This window comes from Meles meles, chromosome 5, assembly GCF_922984935.1.
Source record: "Meles meles chromosome 5, mMelMel3.1 paternal haplotype, whole genome shotgun sequence".
Taxonomy (NCBI): domain Eukaryota; kingdom Metazoa; phylum Chordata; class Mammalia; order Carnivora; family Mustelidae; genus Meles; species Meles meles.
Window position 1 is genome coordinate 21,738,533 of NC_060070.1, and position 24,121 is coordinate 21,762,653.

The 24,121-nt window shown below is 38.1% G+C and overlaps 1 protein-coding gene across 3 annotated transcripts in view; it reads left to right on the forward strand.

The window, feature by feature from the left end:
• The window catches only part of REV3L (REV3 like, DNA directed polymerase zeta catalytic subunit), a 183,196-nt gene extending 160,829 nt beyond the window's left edge, over window positions 1-22,367 (forward strand). For all 3 annotated transcript variants that reach the window (XM_046005094.1, XM_046005096.1, XM_046005097.1), the window contains exons 27-32: window positions 6,242-6,356; window positions 10,577-10,714; window positions 12,039-12,229; window positions 13,487-13,733; window positions 15,349-15,558; window positions 21,208-22,367. In XM_046005094.1, the coding sequence (XP_045861050.1) occupies window positions 6,242-6,356; window positions 10,577-10,714; window positions 12,039-12,229; window positions 13,487-13,733; window positions 15,349-15,558; window positions 21,208-21,348 (1,042 nt within the window). In that variant the 3' untranslated portion in view covers window positions 21,349-22,367. The remainder of the gene's footprint in view (window positions 1-6,241; window positions 6,357-10,576; window positions 10,715-12,038; window positions 12,230-13,486; window positions 13,734-15,348; window positions 15,559-21,207) is intronic.
• The last annotated feature ends 1,754 nt before the right edge of the window (window positions 22,368-24,121 follow it).

The window sequence follows — 24,121 nt, forward strand, 5'->3', positions numbered from 1 at the left end:
GTCTATAAAGAAACCACTTTTAAAAATGGAAATGATTCCTCATATAGGTGCAGCTCTGTGAATTTAAATGTATGTCTTAATTTTGAAAGATACTGCCAAAGCTGTGAGTGTAACTTTTCACTAGATCCCCAAATCTTTTTGATCTTCTACAAAAAGTGCATATAGGCACATAGAGTTTTCCATTTGATTCCAGAAGGCTCATGGTCTTCCTGAAGCCCAGCATCCGTGGACTGACAAAGGACAGGACTCCCTCTGAGTCCTGAATTAATAACTTCAGCCTAGTTGCTTGCTTTGGTATTTATTAGGGCCCAAGTATTTATGTACCATCTTATTTGTCTGACTTATTAAATTCTTCTAGAATATAGGTATTATGCAAATTTCGTAGAGTCTGATATTCTTTTCATATGGAAGGCTTAGTCACAGTGGGATCACGCTAAGAGCACTTGCCTCGGGAGCTCTGATCACTAGCAGAGCAGTAGGAGATAACACTTCTAATCATTACAAACAGCTTCTAGGTAATCTTTAAACAGCATTTAATCTTCTCCATTCTGTAATGCACATGCAGTCAGCATAATCATATTAATGCTGAAAGAGACCTTACTTCATACAGCAGCTGTTTCATTACTAACAGGGGGGGATACTTTCAAGTTATCCAGGCCCTGATTATCCATAGTCTCTACTCCACCCCATCAAAAGCCACTCTTAAGTTTGAGTATTTCACTGCTTTGTAAAACCACCTCTGTTGAGTAGTCTGGCAAAATAAGAGTTACTAGAACATCATTTCGCACCTTGTTAACAGAGCTCCTTGCAAAATATTTAGGGAAGAGGACAAAGTTAAACCTTTAAATTGTTGAGTTTAATTCAGGATCATACATGTCCGTGGTTGATACCATACACAGAGAATCAGAAGTTGGCATGATTCTGATTGTCGTAGTTTTGTTTAGCCTTTAAGTTCTTTAAGAATTCAAACCAAAAAACACAGATTCTCAGAATGTCAGCTGGAAGATGATTTCGGCGCTATTTAGGTCAGTAGTTTTCACACTGTCAGGAGGAACCATTAGAGGCACATTCACAGGTACTGCCCAAAAGCACATTGTACGCAACTGATAAATTATTGAACACTATATCCGAAACTTTTTTTTAAAAGTTTTTTAATAAATGAATAAATAATGATAATAAAAGCACATTCCCCATGTCTAAAATTCCCAGTTCATCAGCAGTGGAGCCATAAAGTAGTACTCAGTGTTTTCTGATTCCCAGCTGGTGCTTTCTCATTAAGTCAGAATTCACAGGTGTTTTATGATTCCAGTCACATAAATTTATTCATCATTTCATTGAAATATACTGTATGAGGGCAAGTCACTCCAGGACATGCACTATCAGTGTTAATAGTATCACCCTAACAATACAAATTGGGAGCAAAACTTAAATAGTACTTAGATAGTACAATGGGTTTAGGCCCCACAAAGTTCAACCCCACCCAACAATATTCCTTACTAATTATTTTTTCTTACTATATTTACTTTTAATTTGTTTCTTTGAGAAGACAATAATGATAAATGATTGAGAAACACTGCTTTAAGGATAATAGATAATACTTGGTGAAGTGAAGAAGTTCTTAACTAAGAATGAGGAGATCTGGATTCTCTTTCTAGCTGTACTCCTAGCTGATTGTGTGGTCATTAACAAATCACTTAGCCCCTCTGAAGCTCAGTTGTCTTATAATCAGAATGAAGGAAATCTGATAGATGATGGTGAATGACTATTGCCTCCCTCCAATTTCAGGACTGCTGTTTTATGAATCTTGGAGTCTAGCTAAGGGAGATCAGTTACCAAAGCATCAAAAGTACTGTTAGAAGGGTGTTTCTCTTTCTAAAGCAGTTATGCATTATTGTCCATTTAGAAAGTATAATAAACACACTGCATTTCTTCAGTTAGATTTTTTTATTAAAATACAGTTGACATACAGTATTAGCTTCAAGTGATCAATACAGTGATCTGGCAATTATATACATTATAAAATGTGCACTATGATAAGTGTAGCTACCAACTACATACAAAATTACAATACTATATTACAATATTACAATAATTTTACAATATTATTGACTTTTTGACACCTTACAATATTATTGACTAGTGGTTCAAATAGTTATTTTATAGAATAATGGTTCTCAATCATATTTACAGCATCCTCATGGGATGTGACCTGCTCCCATCAGTTATAAGAGTTGTGTAGAATCTCTTGGATCAACTATACTCAAATTTAAAAAAAAAAATTTTTTTTTTTTTTTTTTTAAGATTTCCTTTATTTGAGAGAGAGAGAGCATGAGAGGGTAGGAGGTCAGAGGGAGAAGCAGACTCCCCATGGAGCTGGGAGCCCGATGCAGGACTCGATCCCCAGACTCCCAAGCCGAAGGCAGTTGCTTAACCAACTGAGCCACCCAGGTGCCCCAAAATAAAATTTTTTTAAAAGAATCTCTTGGGAAATTCATCTGATTATAGTTGAGAAAGACCTCCTAAGTTATTCTAATATCCCCACTCACTACCATGTGAAAATCACTGCTCTATATGTGTACTTGGATCTCAACCCAAAGATAAATGTAATTTAACTAGATTAAAAGCACCAGTGACAGACAAATTCATTTCAAAATTCTCTTTTCATATGTAGGCTGTTCATCTCCATTCTGTTAAGTGACCTTCCATTGATCTTGGCCAGCTGTCTTGAAGCTTAGCTCCAAATAAAACTGGCCAAAACAACATAGACGGACTCAAACCCACTAACTACTGGGTAAAATCTCATATACCCTATAATAAAGTACTTTTAAGATAACAAATTCATCGAGATATACTAAGTGCACAATTGTTTAAAAAGAAAATGCACAGCGTGTAGTTCAGTAAATACATGTATAGGTCCATGAAACCAATTACCACGTCGGTTAGGGTACAGAACATTTCTGCCAATGTAGGAAGTTCTTTTGTATCCTTTCACAGTCAGTCCCTCACTTTCATCCCCTACCACCAGGCAGCCACTTATGTGATTCTATTACCACAGCTTAGTTTTTCCTGTCCTAGAGTTTTATAGAAATGTGTATATGTGTTTAATTTCAAAGCGTCTTCATCATCATTGCACCTGGCCATTTTAAGCATAGTGATCTTTTAAAAAACAAGTTTGGCAGTTACATCTCAAGTTAAACATACCTTTACATTTGACTCGACAGTTCTACTTCTGGATATTTACCTAAAGCAAATTTAAATTTAGGTCCACACAAAGACCTGAAGCAGATGTTTATTGCAGCTTTATTTATAACAGTCTAAAACCACAAACAATCCAAATTTCCACCAAAGGGTGAGTGGATAAACAAATGTAGCATATCCATACAATGGACTATTACTCAGCAATAAAAAGGAACCAGTTACTGTTACTTCAGCAACAGGGCTGAATCTCAAGAACAAGCTGAAAGAAGCCGGACGTAAGAGAGTACATACTGTATAGTTCCATTTATATAAAATTCTTGAAAGAAAAAAAAATCTGTAGTAATTAATATAGCAGGTTTTGTGTTGCCTAGGGCCAGGACTGAAAAATTATTACAAAGCAGCACATGGGAATTTTGGGGGGGTGATGAAAATGTGCTTTGTTTTTCTAAGGTATTATAGATTTAGTGGCTTAAACAACAGAAATTTGTTTTCTCACAGTTCTGGAAGCTCAAAGTTCAAGATCAAGTGTCAGCAGATATGGTTTCTCTTGAAGCTTCTCTGTTTGGCTTATAGGTGGTTACCTTCTTTCTGTGTCCTCACATGACCTTTCCTTTGTTCACATGTGTCCCTGGTGTTTCTTTGTATATTCCAATATTCTTTTCTTATAAGGACACCAGTAACATTAGGCTCATCTCACCACCTAACCTAGGGCCTCTTTTTAACTTAATCACCTCTTTAAAGGTCCTTGTCTCCCAAGTATACTTACATTCTGAGGTCCTGGGGTTAGGGCTTCAACATACGAATTTTAGGGGGACCCAGTTCACCCCATAAGAAGGCTACGTATTTGTCAACATTCATGGAACTGTACACTTAAGATATATTCATTTTGTTATATGCAAATTATATCTCAGTAAAGTTGCTTTTGAAAATAATCTTTCAAAAGGAAGTTTTAAAATCTGTTTTAAAAATAAAGTTGTATTGGTGTAATAGCATCAGATGGGCCTAACAAAAAAAATTTTAGAAAGCTTCAGGTGGTTTGGAGTATAGCCTTTAAAATTAATTTAGATTGAGACCATTTTTATTTTAAAGACCTTAAGTGATACTGAATAAATATTCATTTTCTTAAGCTTTTCATATCAGACTAGAAGTATTATCTCCAGTATTGGCAGAGAAAGCTTTTCCAAAGAAACCATCCAAATGAGATTTGAGGTCCAATATAAAAAACATAAGAGGGGTACCTCGGTGGCTCACTGGGTTAAAGCCTCTGCCTTCGGCTCAGGTCATGATCCCAGGGTCCTGGGATCGAGCCCCACGTTGGGCTCTCTGCTCAGCGGGGAGTCTGCTTCTCCCTCTCTCTCTGCCTGCTTCTCTGCCTACTTGTGATCTGTCTGTCAAATAAATAAAAAAAAATAAGAAATAAGAGATTGGTTTAGGTGGCCCAAAGACTAGGGGCAAGAATATTAAGATCATGTTTCTGCTATTTAATATCTTTCCATTAAAATTATAAGCAAAGGGGAATCTGGTGTCTCAGTCAGTAAAGCGTCCAACTTTCAATTTCAGCTCAGGTTGTCATGTCGGGGTCACGGGATTGAACCCTGCATTGAACTCCATGCTTCAGTACAGAGTCTGCTTAAGATTCTCTCCCCCTCTCTGTCCCTCCCCCTGCGCTCACTCTGTCTCTCTCTCTCTCTCAAAGTAAATAAATGATACAATTTGCCAAAAAATTATACATGAAGATCAACTTTATAACTCTTATTTTAATATGTTTATTAGCTATTAGTTTTGTTGATCACAGATTGTGCTATTCTGTATTATGTTGGAGAAAAATACCCAATACTTTTGGGGGTTTTTTTGTTACATTTTTTTGAGTGTTTTTTGTATTGCAGTTTTTTATTTATATTAGAAATTCTTCCTTCTTGATCTTCATAAACTGCTCCTGGAATTGTACATTAGAAATATCTTTCTAAAATTCAGATTGGACAGTATCTTTTTTTCTTTTTTAGATTGTATTTATTTATTTGACAGAGAGACACACCGTGAGAAAGGAAACACAATCAGGGGGAGTGGGAGAGGGAACAGCAGGCTTCCCGCCGAGCAGGGAGCCCGATGTGGGGCTCAGTCCCGGGACCTTGGGATCAACTGCCTGAGTTGAAGGCAGATGCTTAACAACTGAGCCAACCAGGCACCCTGACAGTGTCTTTCAAAAAACATTTTTAGGTATACCATTTACCCAGAAATTTTCACTGATAGAAATTTGTTCTCGCTGTGTCTCTCTCTGTCAAATAAACAATAAATAAAAACTTTTTAAAAAATAAAAGAACTGAACAATGTGGTAAAATGTTAAGATGTACAACTAAATGAAAGGAAAAAGTTACCCAGCAATAATGATCTGTGATCCCAGATGAGAAGAGATTTACAGATATACCCAGAAAGGTTTGTAGTGCCTTTTTTTCTCAATGGTCTGATTAGGTGGCTGTTTTCTTCTTTGTCCTTTATGTTTTCTAACATTTCTTCTGTAAACTTATATTACAAAATATATGTGTGTCTTTTTTAAGTTGTCTTTTAAGAGAACATAGACTCCTATTTCTTAATGGGAAGAATGTCAGAATCACACTGTTAAGACCATGTAGGATGGCAGGTACTATTTCTTTGGACAGTACAGTCTGCCATTAGGAAGTTTACTCCCATATCACAAGTAAATTTTCCATTTCTTTATAATCACATTTTCTCTTATTTTAGGACTGATGTAATTGTGTGTCATATAAAGCCATTATTATCTAGGAATAACCCAAGACCTTCTTGGCAGCTCTGACAGCTAAGCTGGTCTCTGTGTAGCCAAACTAGAAATACTAAATGTCTTAAAGATCTGTAATAAGATATACAGGGAAAGTATGGCAAAACAAGAAAGTTTAGATAGGAAGCAACTTAATAAGGAAGAGTGTGTTGGGGGAGGGTTTCTTTGGTATTAGAGTATTAGCCAGGAAAGTTACTCTTGATGAAACTTTTTTATTACAATGACTTCCTCGTTTTTTAATCCTCTTAGTATGTTTGTGCTACTGAAAGGAGCCACTAAGGAGCAGTCTTTTAAGATTGGTCAGGAAATTGCTGAAGCTGTAACTGCTACTAATCCTAAACCAGTGAAATTGAAGTTTGAAAAGGTAAGAGAATATATTAGTACTAGTAATCACGTATAAAATTCACATGCCTTCTAGAGATTTTGGACTTGCACAATACATTTTCAGAATCAGTAGTAGTATATGGGTCTACAGAGTGTTAAATTTAAAATACTTTCCCTTAGTTTTGTGTAATTTTCTCAAAAAACTTTTAGTAATGTCTTTATGTAAAGAAATAAAAAGATTGTTCCAGTTAACTATTGCTTTGTAACAGACCACCTCCAAACTTAATGGTGTCAAACAATCACCCTTTTTATTAATAATGCTTACAGATTTTATGGGTCAGGAATTCAGGAAGGGTGCAGCAGAGATGGCATGTCTCTGCTCCACAATGCTTAGGTCCTTAGCTGGGAAAATTTAAAAGCTGAAGGTAATCCAACCAACAGCTAATGGCTGAAATTAGCTTGTTCACTCTAATGTCTGGGGGTTGATGCTGGCTGCTGTTTGCAACATCATCTGGGGCTGTCAGCTGGAACACCTACACTTGGTCTTTCCCTGAGACTATGTGTTCTTCCTCACAGCATGATGGGGCTAAGTTCCAGGATGAACATTCCAAAGAAAAACAGACAAAAGCTGTTTTGCTTTTTTTGACCTTGTCTCAAAGTCACACAGCATCATAGCCTGTCTAGATTTAAGAGAGAACATAGACTCCCATCTCTTAATGGGAACAATGTCAGAGTCACGCTGTTAAGACCATGTAGGATGGCAGATATTATTTCTTTGGACAGTAGAGTCTGCCATAAGGACCTTAGACTATTTTCATTTAACTTTAGATATAAAATATGTATTTAGTTCTTTCTATATAAAGGATACTAAGCTAGGAGAGATGTGGCATGCAAAGAAGCATAAGACCACAGTCCGACTCTCTAAGAGCCAATACCTAAAAGGAAAGATTAGAATTCTTTTATTTTAAACTTACAGAAAGTCTCATGAGAGCAGTCTCCCTAAACACGTAAGAGCACAAATAAAAGGAGATATTATGTCCTCCTGCGCTGGATGGGGAGACCCCATGTAGGAGGTAGTATTGCACTATGTCTCAGAAAATGGTAAGATTTTCAATAGGCAGCCATGGGGCTGCAGTCATTCTGCATAGAAGAAAATGGTATGTAGGAGAATATGGAGTTAGAAAAGCACAATATGGGAATAGAGAGTACAGGGAGAGAAGTCTGGAAAACAGAGTTAAGACCAGATTGCTGAGTGTCTTGAATGCCAAGCTAAAGTGTTTAAAGTAACTCAGAAAAGTTTATTAAACAAGAGTATGACATAATCAGAGGTGTTTGGGGAGGATTGTCCTCACGATGGTATACAAGATGGATTGGGAGAGTGGAATCTCAAGATAGGGTGCAACCTGCATAGCCTGAACTAGGGAAAATAAAGAAAGGAAAACAAATAAAGAAAATTCAAGAGGTCCTGAGAAAGAAGGAATGATAGGAGTTAGAAGTGGTTGATTTAAGAGAACAGGTGTGAAATGGGTGAAAGTACGTATTTCGGAGCAAGAATTGTGCAAGAAGAGATTCAAAGATTAGGATATGGTATTGCCCTGAAGAGTGAGCATTCTAATTGGCACACAGACAGGGAGAACAGCTAGAAAACAGTGAGAATGAGTGCTGTCCTAGAAGTACACATACGTGTGGACACTCACTCAACCCATCCGGCATGACACCAGACATGAAAATTTACCTGAAATAGATCACAGACCTAAAAGGCAAACCTTCTTAAAGAAACTAAACACTAGTTAAGGATTATGATGTATATGTTCATGATGAATATTGATCTGTAGTTTTTTCCTGTATTGAATTTGGGCCAAAAAAAAAAAAAAGGCTAGTTTCGTAAAACGAGTTGGAAATGTTCCCATGTATATAAGATTAGTATGGTTCTTTTTCCTTAAGTGGTTGATGGAATTCACCAGTGAATCTCTCTGGTCCTGACATTTTATTGGAGAGAGAGGGAGGGAAGTCATAGATTTTTAATTACAAATTAAACATCTTTAATATATATATATTGAAATATTCAGGTTTTCTTATGTCAGTTTTGATAACTTGCAGTTGTCAAGAAATTTTTCCATTTCTCCTAGGTTGTCATATTTATTGGCATGAATTATTTATACTTCCTATGATTTTGATTTCTGTAAGACCTTTAGTGACATCCCTCCTTGATATAGATAATTTGTTTTTTTTCTTTTTTCTTATTTATTTATTCATTTATTTTGCCTTGATCATCTAGCTAGAGGTTTCTCCATTTACTGAACTTTTTGAAGAACCATTTCCTTAATTTCCAGGCTTTATTATTTCCTTCTCTATACTTACTTTGGGTTTAGTTTGCTTTTCTTTTCCTGTCTTCTTTTTTTTTTTTTTTTTTGTTTATTTATTTGACAGAGAGAGATCACAAGTAGGCAGAGAGGTAGGCAGAGAGGCAGGCAGAGAGAGAGGAGGAAGCAGGCTCCCTGCGGAGCAGAGAGCCCGATGCGGGGCTCGATCCCAGGACCCTGAGATCATGACCCGAGCCGAAGGCAGCGGCTCAATCCACTGAGCCACCCAGGCGCCCCATCTTTTCCTGTCTTCTTAATTTAGAAGTTTGAATCATTTATATTAAATATTTTTTAATGTAAGTATTTTAAGATATATATTTCCCTCTAAATACTACTTTAACTTCAAATTTTGGTATCTTGTATTTTCATTATTACTCATTTGTTTCAATGATTTATCTACTGTCATTTAGAATTACGTTAAGTACCAAATATTTAAGGATATTCCAGAAATCTTTTTGTTATTATTTCCAGTTTAATTCCATTGTGGTCAAAGAATGCACTGTGTATGATTTTAATGCTTTTAAGTTTATTGAAATGTGTTCTTTGGTCCAGCATATGGTTGGTCTTAATGAATATTCCCATGTGACCTTAAAAGCTTTCTGTATTCTGCTTATGGGAATGTCCTATAAATGGCACTTAAGTTAATAGTGGTATTGTTGAAGCCTTCTATATTCCTAATGATTTTCTGTCAATTTCTAAGAGAGAAGTGCTGAAGTTTCTAAGTATAATCATGGTTTTGCCTATTTCTTCCTTTTTGTTCTGCCAGTTTTTATTTCATACACTTTGAAGTTTTCTTATTAGGTACATACACATTCAGGATTATGTATCTTCCTGACAAATTGATATTTTTATCTTTGATAATATTTCTTATCTTGAAGCCTACTTTTTCTGATATTAATATACCCACTCTAGCTTTGTTTTGATTAGTGTTAGCATGCGTATCCTGTTACATTTTTTTATTTGTAACCTTTCTGTGTCCTTATATTTGAAGTATACTTTTAGTAGTTTATTGCTGTATCTCACTTTTTGGTTAGATCCAACCTGATTACTTCTGCCTTTTAGTTGGGTTGTTTAGACCATTTACATTTAGTGCAATTATTGATAATGCTTGGGGACAGAGGAAAGGACCAATTTGGTAGCATTAAAAGGAGGTGGAGGGCCCATGACCATTAATCTAGGAATTTATCCAATAGATTAATCCATGCAAGGTTGTTCACTGGAACACAATTTGTAATAACAAAAGGTGGAAACATCCTAATTGACCCACAGTAGTAAGTAACTAGTTACATAAATTGTGATAACTTCCCATAATGGACTACTATGTATCTATAAAATAAACTGAGCTTTCTGTACTAGAATGGAATGCTCTCCAAGATACATTATCAAATGAAATAAGCAAAGTACAGAATGATATATATGATAAGCTACCATTATGTGTATAAGTATCTCTGGATACTTAAGGGTACACAGGAAATCTATAAGAGAGGATGCCTCTAAGACGGGGAAAGTAGAGGCAGGAGGACCAGGGCCTTTCATTGTATATTCTCTTATAACTTCTAATTTTGTACTTAAAACTTTAAAATATGTAGGTGTTAAAGTAATTTTTAATTGTTTAAATGATATGATTGACGACTTTTGAGAGAGCTGTGTCAGCTACAGTAGGGGCAAAAATTTGATAGTGCAAACAAAGGAGCTGAGTGGTAAGGAAGTAAAAACAACTCATTTTGTGTGCTTTCCCCTCTGCATGTTGTATCATGAATTTAATTGGTGCTAAACCATATTTAGATTCTGTGTGTGTGTAATTAATATTTAGTTGAAGACAGAAAAAGACATAAAAATAAAATATTCGTGGTAGGGGAAAATTGTTATTGAGAGGCATTTTGTGAATCCATTACAGGTATATTTGCCCTGTGTCTTACAAACAAAAAAGAGGTATGTGGGTTACATGTATGAAACACTGGAACAAAAGGATCCGGTATTTGATGCAAAAGGAATAGAAACAGTCAGAAGAGATTCCTGCCCTGCTGTTTCTAAGGTAGGTTTTACCTATCTTGTTTTCATCTTTAAGAAGTAAGTCGCTAAAGAATCTGGTGAAAATCCTTAAGCACACATCACCGTCGCCCTCCTAGCCTCTGTGACTGTGTGTAACTATTAGTGGAGGAACTATATGATTTTTGAGAATTTCATTTCTAATGAAAACAACTTAATTTGATTTTAGTCCTTAGTTTCTGACTCCTTCCCACAACTGTCTTTTATCACAACGGCTAAAAAACAACACATGAACTTGATAAGAATTTCCTTCCTATCACCTAGAGATGATAATGTTATCATGACAACGCCGAAAACCTAGGGAGCAGGATAAAGAAACTAGCAAGAAAATAATTTTATAACTAATCCATTGTAGATCAACCGAAATTTTATTTACTTGAATGATTAAATACAAGTTAGATTTCTGAACAGTGGTACCATAAATTACCTGAATTTCTCAACCACAGTAATTGTAACCAATAGTATTTTATACGTTTTCTTTACTGACTCACTTTACTGACTTCTTTACCCAGACTCCTTATATAACAAACCAAAAATAAGTGGTATAAATGGAACAGTACTCTACACACTGATTTTTATAAGAGCATAAAAAGGATAATACATAATTGTCAATGTCAGTATATTATGCTGTATATATAGAATGTTACATCATTTGAGATGTTTACTACTCGTTTCTGAAGAGATCTCATCCAGTGCCTTCTTTCTCTAAGGGTAGAATCATACTTAAGCCAAATTAGCAAACTGAGTGAATATGTGTTGGTTCCAGTATTCATAATAAGATACAGAACTTTAACCTAGAACTAATTTAAATTCAGTCTGCTACATAAATCCACTGCATGTCAGAAATACTCCCAACATAGAGAATTCCTTCACAATCAATATATATTTCTTGACACTATGAAACAGCAAAAGACTGATTTTGATTTCGCTGCTTGGTGATATGACACTTAAACTTCTGTCGGTCCACCTGAGTCTGTAACAGGCAAATAAAAAAACAATACATGAAATTACGCCTGGCTTCTTGTGCTTAAGTATTTCATGTTACTCATTACATAGCAAATGTTTTATTTGCATGTTATTTTGATATGATTTTCCTCAAACTACGTGATACTTTTTAGAAATAGCAAGCTATATAAGATCTCCAAAATATTTTCCAATTTTAAATAATTTTTATTATCCAGTTACTGTGAATAGCAGATTGTTTAGGTAGATAGCAAATTACTCAGTAGTTACATAGTTGAAAATACAACAATGATGAAGTGTACTAGGGGATATTTTTATAAGCATATCCTTTTTTTTTTTTTTTTAAGATACTTGAGCGTTCTCTAAAGCTGCTATTTGAAACAAGAGATATAAGTTTAATTAAACAGTATGTTCAGCGACAATGTATGAAGCTTCTGGAAGGAACAGCCAGCATCCAAGATTTTATCTTTGCCAAGGAATACAGAGGAAGTTTCTCCTATAAACCTGGAGCTTGTGTGCCAGCCCTTGAACTTACAAGGTAATGATGCACACCACAGTAGCACTCTCAGTACCTAGCAAGTGTAGTCCTGGGATTCCGAATGGTTTGGAATCGATGAAAAGACAGCTAGTCCACAGGCACAAAGTTTCTTCACCTGCCCAGACAAAGCCTCACTAAAGGTAAATAGACGCTCTCCCGTACTGTGTAAACTCTGAAGAGGAAGAAGGAATTCCTCTTTTGGGCTTCCCTTGAGAAACTACATTCAGTGAAATTAATCTGGTACAGATCATGAATTGTTTTTCCACCTCAGAATCACTAGGTAGTCCTTAGTATGAGTCTACCAGAGCACTTAAATGGTATCATCCTAAAATCCGATCATCTAACCAGCTAAATTTTCTCTTCTCTTTCACTGTTAGATTTATGATAGTTCTTATTCTTCAGAGATAGAAATCATTTTAAGCTAGTTGGTATCTGGCAACTCATGTTGTTTTTCAGGTAGCAATGATTTACAATGTAAGTTGTTGTTTTAAAAAAAAAAAAACTTTTTAAAAATATCTTTTATTTAAATTAATAAAAATTAAAATTAAAGATTTAAATAAAATAAAAAGTTAAATAAGAAATTAAAAGATTTAAATCTATTTTATTTAAGTCTTTTTTAATCTTTTTTTTAAAGATTTCATTTATTTATTTGAGGAAGGGAGAGCACAAGCGGTGGGGTGAGGAAGGGCAGAGGGAGAGGGAGAAGCAGGTTTCCCACTGAGCAGGGAGCCCAAAGTGGGGCTTGATCCCAGGAGCCTGAGGTCATGACCTGATCTGAAAGCAGATGCTTAACTGACTGAGCCCCACCTGAGTGCACATACAGAGTAAGTTTTTAAACTTATATCTGCTTGGTGTTCATTAAGTCAAGTGTATCTAGCTCACAAAAAAATGTAACTCTGGGCACCTGGGTGGCTCAGATGGCTGGGTATCTGCTTTCAGCTCAGGTTGTGATCTCCAGGTCCTGTAATTGAGCCCCATGTCAGGATCTTGGCTCAGCTGGGAGTCAGCTTCTCCCTGTGCCTCGTCCCCTCTGCTCATGCACGTGCTCTCTCACTCTCTCTCTCTCTCTCTCCCTCTCCCCCCCTACCCTGAATAAATTTAAAAATCTGTAAAAAAAAAAAAAAAAAAGTTGTGACTCTAACATAAAGGTACCCCTTGTACTCTCATGGTTTCATAATTGTTTAATTATCACTTAATTTTCCAGTAAGATGCCTTCCATAACAGTTTTTGAGTGAATATCTATCTGGATTTAAATAGGAAAATGCTTACTTACGATCGGCGCTCTGAGCCTCGAGTTGGAGAGCGAGTGCCCTACGTGATCATCTGTGGAGCCCCCGGAGTGCCACTTATCCAGCTGGTGAGGCGCCCGGTGGAAGTGCTGCAAGACCCGACCCTGAGACTGAATGCCACTTACTATATCACCAAGCAAATCCTGCCGCCCCTGGCAAGAATCTTCTCACTCATTGGTATTGATGTCTTCAGCTGGTATCATGAGTTACCAAGGGTAAGCCTTGTACCAACTAGTACCCCTATGCTATGACTGTAGGGAGAATTCACTTGCAGTTTCCAGTAGAACTAAAGAGTTTCTTTATGTGCTATGAGAGGCAACCCAGATGCTCTGTTATCCTAAACTGGCAAAGGCTCCACCGTCTTCTGGTTTCCTAAAAGAAATTAAGTTTTCTACAAACACCTTCCCGGCTCCTGTCACATAGGTCAAATTATAGAAGAGTAAAATAAATTCTGCAGCTATTTCAGATAAATTTTCATAATAAACCAGCTCATAAAAAGTAAATGAAGGAGAGCAAAAATTCCTTCAGAATGGGTGCTTAAGCAGTGTATGTAGTATGTCGTATCTCGACATAGTGCTTGAAGAAATCAGACTAATGAAATAACGTTTACTAAAGTAAAACCTGAAACTTGGAATATGGGCCAAAGGAATTTTGCTTGAACTCTCAGTTAACTCCCTAGCAGCCTGGAGGAGCAGTCTGCGATTGGATAATTGTCTGGGAGACACGAGTCTTGGAGAGGGCTTTTATCTACTGTTGAGAACTGGATCTGCTCAGTCATCTGCTGTTGTCTCAGACTGCGAAAGACTTGTGCTGTTTAGGCAAACTAGTGAAAGTTGATCCTCAAATTACTTTTAATTTCTCAGCAAGCATGTATGGCCTCGGGGAAAGAATGAGCTTGGAAACGAAGGTGGAAGGTACACGGGCCGCCATCTGTCTTCTGGGTCCTAGCTCTGCACCAGAAGGCTCTGACGACTTTTCGTTTCCTCAGCAAAAATGCTAAATCAATGGCAGATTTTAAGAGTTTGATCTAATAATAACTTCGATGCATAGTAATTAAAAGATACCAGGAGGAGACCAAGGGTATAATAACCACATGAAAATGTTACTTCCGTGTCCAAAGAGTACCAGAAGACCGATCTCTGAAACCAGTATTACCTTCCAATGAAGAATGCTTAGGTGACACATATCTAATTTCAGGAATGTTCCAGGTTTACTCTTGCTTGAATTTTGTACCCTACTGCCTAACAAGTTATTTTTAACCTTCTAACTTGCCTTGTTTCCCTGGCCCACTTGCACGGCCTGAAACAGTATCCACTCTCAACCTGGATTTCTTCCACTGTCCTCTCTGATCTCCAGTGGCCTGTATGATCTCACACTGTGTATCTCAGCCAAAACACTGAGTGACAGAGACCCATTTTCTTCCCCTAAACAAGTACATACACAGATGATACTAACATTTAAGTTTTGTGAAAGGAAGGATTTTGTTCATTTCTGTATCCCCGTTATGTAGGACAGGACCTGACGTATAGTAACTATTATTTGTTGGATCAATGAAGTAATGCCTTCGTGAATCTATAATTAGCATAACAGTAGCAGCTCTGCTATGAAGCTGGATCAGACTTTCTTCTTAAGTTTTATTATTTTCACTCCAGTCTGGTTAATGTACTGTTCCTTTAGTTTCAGGTGCACGGTGCAGTGACTAAGCACTTCTGTCCGTTACTCGGTGCTCACCGTGATGTACAAAAGGGTCCTCGGTAATCCGCATCACCCACTTCACTCCCCTCTCAGCCCACCTCCCTGAGACTGATTCCTGAATTGATGTTTTTATAGATCCAGAAAGCCACCAGCTCATCTCGAAGCGAGCCTGAAGGGCGAAAAGGCACTATTTCACAATATTTTACTACTTTACATTGTCCTGTGTGTGACGACCTGACTCAGCATGGCATCTGCGGTAAATGTCGGAGCCAGCCTCAGCACGTCGCGGTCATCCTCAACCAAGAAATTCGAGAGCTGGAACGTAAACAGGAGCAGCTCGTAAAGGTATGACCTTGTTAGATAAACCCAGAATCCCAGGCAACCTGATTCTTTAGGGAAATGTCATCAATACTTGAAATAGAGTTTGAGATATGAAACTGGGTGAAAAGCAAACTAAAGATTCTAAGTTCATAAACTTTAAAATATCAAAAATCCCATAATTGAACTAAATTATTTAAAGATGGATTGTTTTGGATATTAACCCTTTATCAGATATGTCATTTGCAAATATCTTCTTCCATTTCATAGGTTGCCTTTTAGTTTTGTTGATTGTTTCATAACTTTTTGTTTTTATGGAATAGTGTATTGTGTTTATTAAAACCTAGAACTACAATGTTCTTCTACCCAATTTCTTTTATGATTAGTATTTTTTTTTTAAAGGAAGTAACAATTTCTCTACCATAGCTACATACCATTCTCATAAAAATCTAGTTGTCCTACAGAATTGCTAATAAACTTGGAAGGCTCATAGTTCTGAGAGTCCAGATAGAAAATAGTTAACATGACTGGGTTTTGGTGGTTTTTTTTTAAGATTTTATTTATTTATTCGACACAGAGCTCACAAGTAGGCAGAGAGGCAGGCAGAGAGAGGAGGAAGCAGGCTCCCTGGTGAGCAGAGAGCCCGATGTGGGGCTCGATCCCAGGACCCCGAAATCATGACCTGAGCTGAAGGCAGAGGCTTAACCCACTGAGCCACCCAGGCACCCCAACATGACTGGGTCTTAATCTGTGCAAGAAAACTCTTACAAATGAGTCAGCTGTCACAGAGGGGTTAAGTAATTTGCCCTGTGTTACACTGCTAATAAGCAGCTGGCTGGGATACAGGCATAAAATGCAGAGATGATTTTTCAAATATGGGAATTTTAGCAGAAATAAACAACAGAAATCTCTTGAAAGAAGTTGGAAAATGAAATCTGAAGAAAAATTAGCATGTTTTTAAAAACAAAGTAGTATATTTCTTAAAGGAATGATTATATCTTATACCATCACATTTCATGTTACACTTTTAGCTTTCAGGCTAGAGAAAACAATTTTGGAGTGGAGTTTGTTTTGTCTCATCTTAGAAGAGCAATATATAAAGTAATTGAAATGTTTGAAAACCAGCCAAATAATTGAGAGCTAGTGTGAGTTAGTGAGAAATGAATTATGCTGATAATAATGACATCAGGGTTCTAGTCTGGACTTCATAATACTGGCTTTGTCCTTCGGCCTGTTGTATCAGCCTCTTTTACAGGCCCCATCTAGCTCTAATGTTGTAATTTCTCTTCTACAATCATCCTCACAGTCCTAAAGTATCCAAAGTGCTATGTGAAGGCCAGGCTCTGCACCCTATCCTCAAGGTAAAGAAGCTGTTGAATCAAGACAGAGTATCCATCCACAATCAGTAAGACTTAGCTGCCACGAAGGTGACCAGGGAGAGAACGCTCTTAAGAATTTGAATATTTTCTGAAGATGATTAAGGGTTGATAAAGCACAGACTGTTTGCTCTGCACCATTCTAACCGCTACAGTTAGTATTGGCAGGAAATTCTTAAGTTTTCGAGAGAACAGCCAGTCATCCAGAATCCATTAAGCAGATCTCATTAAGGCTGGTAGAATCGTGAAGGGATGGTTATTTTGATGCGCCACAGAAGCCTAGCTTGCAGAAATAAGTTGATTTTTCCCTCTCCCTTCCACCCCCTTAAGTAGTTCCTAAATACCCTCACTTTTCTCCTTCCCTTCTGTCACCATCCATTCTCTCTCCCCTAATCTCCTGCAACAGCCACCTGCCATTGTCTCATTCTTTTTTTTTTTTTTTTTAAAGATTTTCTTTTTTTTGAGAGCGAGCGTACACATGTGTGAGCGGGGTGCGGGGCAAGGGCAGAGGGTGAAGGAGAGGAGCAGACCCCCTGCTGGGCATCGAGCCTGACAGTGGGCTCCCTCTCACGACACTGAGATCGGGACCTGAGCCAAAATCAGGAGCTGGAGGCTTCATCGACTGAGTCACCCACCGCCCCTGACTCCATTCTAAACGCTAGCTAGAATTATATTTTAAAAGGACCAGTCTGGTGCTCTTTCTCTCTGATAAATTCGAACTCCATGGGGCGCCTGGGTGGCTCAGTGGGTTTAAGCCTCTGCCTTCGGCTCGGGTCATGATCCCATGGTCCAGGGATCGAGCCCCGCATCGGGCTCTCTGCTCAGTGGGGAGCCTGCTTCCCTCTCTCTCTCTGCCTGCCTCTCTGCCTACTTGTGATCTCTGTCTGTCAAATAAATAAATAAAATCTTTAAAAAAAAAAAAATTCGAACTCCGTAGGTGTGCTTTACAAGTCTGTCTCCGTTCTGGCACCTCGCTGGTACCTCTGTCCGCATCGCTTAGCCCGCTCCGTTACACTCCACCCTCCATGCGTACTGAACTTTTAGGTCCATGAACGCACTTGAAATTCAGAAATTCTCCCGGGTTCTGGCCTTTAAAGTCCTATTCCTTCTGTCTGGAGTGCTTTCCTCTACCTCCATTAATCATCATCTACAAGGAATCAGCTTAAACCCCTAGACCCGGTGAAGCCTTCCCTGCAGTGGGCTCGTGCCATAAGCGCTTCTGCCTCGCTGTGCCTGTGTGTGTGTGTCCTCCCCCGCTGGAAAGCTGGGGAGCCCAGGGAGGGTCGAGGCGGTCCGTTCTCGTACTGCTGCGTCAGCTGTGCCTGAGCAGAGTCCCGCCCATGGTGGCAGTAAGAATCGGAACAAACGAACAGCTTCTTGCTGAATGCACAGGGGAAACAGGGTATGTCATGGGAGCGAATACCAGCCACTTCTGTGTTCATGTTAGGGCTCTCGTCCGTGCAGCCACTGAAGTCACTGCGTGCTCCCAGCTTCTGTTTTATGGGCTGCCCCCCAGGTGACAGCAGCCAACCCCCACAGCACATTCTCTCGTTGGCTTCTGTTACAAGGTGCACATGTGAGCAGGACCGCGGGAGTTCCAGCGAAGGCGAAGGCTGTGTAGGTCTCTTCTCCGGACCTTCCTAGCTTCTGCCCTCAGTGACCTACACCACACTAGTTGGTGCCATCGATTTTACTAGATCCCTCGGTCAGTATTAGGTCTCATTTCATATAGAAATACATAAAAGAAGGGATGTTTTATAAATAAGGATGACTCATGATCTTTTAAGATATTTTAAACTTGAAAGCTTTTTTTAAGAATTAAAATGTGTTTCCTGTATACTAAGTAGTCTGTAGAAATTTTCATAAAGCAGAAATTATAGGAGATACAATAAGAAATAGAAATATAGTCATAGATTTTCACATGCTTCTCAGCCCAAGAACAATCAAGTGATCAAAAAGTAGTTACAGAAGATGTAAACAACATGAGGTAGACCTTATGACTATATATCAAACTCTGAAAGCCGGTGCTCTAGGATACACCTTTTTTCAAGCATTACAGAATGTTAAAAAACTGACCCGATCTTAGTCTGTAAAGAAAGCTTTTAATAAGGAGCGCCTTTGTGGCTCAGTCGGTTAAGCATCTGCCTTCAGCGCAGGTCATGATCCCAGGGTCATGATATGGGGTTCCCTGCTCATCAGGGAGTCTGCTGCTCCTCTCTTCCCGTCTCTCTCTCAAATAAATAAAATTATAAAAGAGAGAGAGAGAGCCTTAATAAACTTCCAAAAGTTGGAAGTACTACAGACATTTTATCCATGCAATGCTATAATGCTAGTAATTCATTTTAAACTCAGAAAACAAAATGATCATTACACTTGGAAACTTTAACTCTCTTAAACACACACATCAGATTCTAGACAGCCATAGCAGATCTCAGAGAAAAATTCATCGCCTTCAACACTTCTAATAATAAACATGAAAGAGTGAAAATGAATGAAATAAGCATCTGATTAGCTTTCTTATGTCTTCAAAATTTTTCAAAGGCTAGCAAAAAGAAAGACTACAGCAGACCCCTTTTTCTTTTTTTTAATGTCTGCCTCATGAGCTAAAAAGTAAATATCCAGGTTGTAGTGTTTCAGGTTTTAAAACATAAGCTGAATTAAGCTACAGTGTTTCAGGGTTTAAATCACCAGTAATGGATCTTGAAACGAAAAATTGAGTTAGATTTAAAGCAGCAAGTAATTCCATCCTGGCTTATTTATGAGGCACAGAGAGTGCATAAAAACGGATCTGTTTGCCCAGCAGCTGACACTCAGTTGTAGCACAGAAGCTCTATATTTGGGAAGAGATGGGAGCCTCCTGGCAGAGACTCCTAGGGAAAGGTGTCCTAGTAGAGCAGCATCCTTAGTCCTCGGAGAGCACACTCGGTCAGTGCACAGTTTCTCGGGAGTTCGCTTGGATGGTATCGTAGGACTGGACGCAGTAAGCAGTGTGCTCAGAACATGCCCTTCGGGTGACTGGTAGATCTTGGGGCAAAGAACAAAAATGTTGAGACATCTCAAAAAGAGAAGCTCTTTGAGATACAGATCAGAGAACTACTAAAGCAGTTTGATTTCTCTCTAAGATCATCTGGAGTAGAGGCAGCTGTTTGCATCCGTTTTGAAACACACTATTGGATACACTATTCACATAAAACCCCAGCCTGTCCTTGCTGGACCCTTGGGTCCACATTTAATATCCTTTTTAATTTTTTGATGTTTTTCATGTTTTAGAATCTTTTTAACCTATGTGTGACCTGAGACTTTGTTTAATATCTGATCATTAAGACATTATCATGCTTCTCCACTGCTAAAAATTACCTTATTAATTATTTTTCTTTAGACCAAATCTTATTCAACATCCAGATCACCTGGGGGCCCTAAAAAGTATACACATCCGTAGGCTCTTAGGCCTGAGGATTCTGGTTCGTTGGTCTGGGATGGGGCTCGGGTGTTAGTACACTTTTAAGCTCATGTATAGCAAGTTCATGTACAGTAGTTCTCATGTATGAGAACTACTGATCCACTGATCCAGCTTTCTAATTCATATCTTTGGATTTTTTTTTCCCATACTGACATTTTCTCTTCTGGAATGAGAAAATGGATCGCTTATTATTAGCATCTAAAAAGATAAATCTGAATAATTTGAAAAAAAGTGTTTATAGCTCATTTAAGATAGTCTTTCATGGTAAATGGGTAGCTTATTTGTGGATCTTAATATACTATTGACCCTTGAACAACATAGGGGTGGGATAACTACCCCCCCCGCCCCCCGTCAAAAATCCACATAGGAATTTTGACTGTCCAAAAACTTAAATTACTAATAGTCTGCTGTTGAGGGGAAGCCTTGTTGGTAACACTTGATTAATACTTACTTTGTATGTTACATGGGTTATATACTGCATCTTTAAAGTAAGCTAGAGAAAACAATCCTTAAGTTAGAGAAAAACTTATTTTTTCTCTAGCTTCCTTTAAGAATTTTGTAACATTTATCGTAGTGTACTGTGAATTTACTGAAAAAAAAAAAATCCATATACAAGTGGACCTGTGCATTTCAGATCCATGTTCAAGGGTAACCTGTAATATCCATCAGGGTAGTTGGGCTTCAGAGATGAGAATTAATGAAACTTTCTGAAGTGTGTTGTGTCTCATATGTCTGCCAGTAAGCTATGGTGGGTCAGAGAGGAGGGATTGTGCGAGTTTGCAGTTAACACATACACACAGGACTTTCCTACTGTTTTACGTATCCCGCTTATGCTTTCAGATCTGCAAGAACTGCACAGGGTGCTTTGACCGGCATGTCCCGTGTGTTTCTCTGAACTGCCCAGTACTTTTCAAACTCTCCCGAGTAAATAGAGAATTATCCAAGGCACCATATCTCCGGCAATTACTAGATCAGTTTTAAACTGTCAATGTCACAGAATTCCAGGTGCTATTTTTTTTTTCAGTGTTTACCACTAAACTGTTGTGCATGGTGCTTTCTCCACTTTCATCGAGTCAAGTACGTTCACTGTCTATTATCTGAAGACTATGAAGGCTTTTATGCTAACTGAATTAAAAATCGTACTTGTTGATCTCTGAATAGCTCACTTCTTACAATGTACAAATTCTTCTTCATCCTTTTATAACGTATGTGTTGAATTTGCTCCAGTTTGTGTAACATCTTGTAAATCCATTTGAGTAGATGATCCTTACTTCCCTGTGGAAGGAGCACTGAAAACCTCTTTAAAACAAAACAAAACAAAACAAAAAACAAAAAAAACAAAAAACAAAAAAAACCATTCGTGTGTTTTCCTTGAACTGTCTGTATCAAGACGTGTTACTTAGAGATACTCATTCACTTTATAATTTTGACTGCGAAATATTTTGTAAATACACTTTTTTACTTTTCAAACAACTGAGTAAAATGTGCAATGAATTTTATACAAATGATTTTCAAGTTGTTAGGTATATTTCCTCTAGGTTTTGCTTGACTCAGAGTAGAGTTGTTATTTTGATCAAACTGTGCAAACAATAGTACCATGTGTAGCATTTTGAAATGTTATTTTCTAAAACCGCTGTCTTGCTTTAGCTATTCCTGGGGCATTGTGAGGAACTGTGCAAAGACATTTTTGTTACAAACCTGTGGGCCTGTTGCAATACTTTAAAAATAAAAAATTTTATTCCATTTTTGCTTGTTTTGTATAGACATTTCTATTGCTTCTAAATATGCTTAAAATATTTTCTTTCCTTACGTACTGTACAGTTAATCTTATTTGCCATCATCTTGAACACAAAATGTGTATTTAGAATATTTGTATAACTGTATAAAATGAAAAAGGAATTATGTGGTCAGTGCATTGTTTTCTAAACTGGAAATCATTTTGTTTTTAAAAGTTAATAATGGAAACCATATTAAAGTTGAATAAAATATGAAATATGGCAGTGTGATTTTATCTTGATATCAGTGGTATCATGTTTTATAAGCCTCTGCTGGTTATATCTTACCCTACTCCTTTCTAAATTTTAATGCAGTCAATTTAGTTCATTGTTATATCACAACTGATGCTGCAAATTCCCTCACCCAAAACTTGATTTGAAAAAATGGGACAGCAAAAGTTGTCCGGAAACAATTCAGCTCTCATCCTTTTGTAGTTAGAAGAGTCTACTTGTTAGAGTTTGTGTGAAGCCAAGACTTTGCAGAAGGAAAGCAATAATTATTCCTTTTTTTTTTTTTTAATTAAATGCCATTTTGTCAGTAGAAAACAATTCTTATTCTAACACAGGAAGCTCATCCGGGCGTCTATCAGAAATGGGTCTTCCGTTGCCAAATCAGAACTTCCAAATATGGGGGAGGGGGATTCGTTTCTAAAAATGAGACAGTAGATACGGAATCACAGAACCACAAATCATGTTTCTGCACATATTTCCCCAAAGTTCTGCAGAGATGAGCCCCACTTTGAGGGATTTTGTTTGTTTGGGAGGCTGGGGCTGGCCCTCAGAATTGGGATTCTGTTACCCTGTTGCCTGGCAGTCGCTGGTCTGTCCTTCCTAAGTTCTGTGCTAACAGGATTCCCACTTACATCAGCTTTCCCCTTGTAACCAGATACGGTATTCTCAGCAGAATAACTGTTCTCAAGTTCTTTACAACTGAACACAGCCAGACTAACAAATGATTATCAAACCACAAGTGCCCAAAACTGGCTCTGTCTTACACTCTTCCCAGATCTCTGGTTCCCTTTTCCGGAGGAAGTACATCCCTTGGAACACGGTCATCCTCGGGGTCTGCAGCCTCACTGCCCTTTATCGAGATTCATTCACCCGTGCTGAGACTGAGACTGACTTGACCGAAACAGTGTTTTGCAAGAAGCTTAAGCGTAAGCTTTCGTAATTGTTCTCCCTGCCTTTCCAAAACTATTCATCAGCTACTAATAATCTTGTCTTTCACCCAGACCACAAAAAGAAAAACTATTTCTGAGTAATGCTGGAGAGGTAATGTCATTAAACATCCCCTTAAATTTGTTAAAAACGTCATTTTCTCTCATTCTGTCCACTTCCCACCAGTGCCTTTCTCTAGACGTAAAGTACAAACAAAAGCTACTTAGAAGCGTCTCTGTCCACCCCGGAGAAATCCCATTCAACGGTGGGAAACAGGCAAATGCTGAACTTATATTCAATTTTGTATGAACTTCAATTTTCTATGTCTGTGAAGAAGGCCAGGACATTGGGAAAAACATAAAACGTGAACACAGAGCAGTTACAGAATTTTTAGACGAAGTAGTCCTGCCAGGGCTGGAGCAGGCTGCCCAGAGAGTCCGTGGAACCCTCCAGCCCTGCTCACAGTCACCGGCCCCTCCCCGTGAGTCTCAGGAGACCAGTCCCCGCCATCAAGCTTGCTGTCCCGATGACCTGAAATTCTCCAGCAGAGCTAGAGTTTATGCCAGTACATTTTTTTTTTTTAAGATTTTATTTATTTATTTGACAGAGAGAGATCACAAGTAGGCAGAGAGGCAGGCAGAGAGAGAGAGGGGGAAGCAGGCTCCCTGCTGAGCAGAGAGCCCGACACGGGGCTCGATCCCAGGACCCTGGGATCATGACCTGAGCCGAAGGCAGAGGCTCAATCCACTGAGCCACCCAGGCGCCCCTATGCCAGTACATTCTTACAGCTACATAATCTTGATCTTTCCATCTACTCTTCT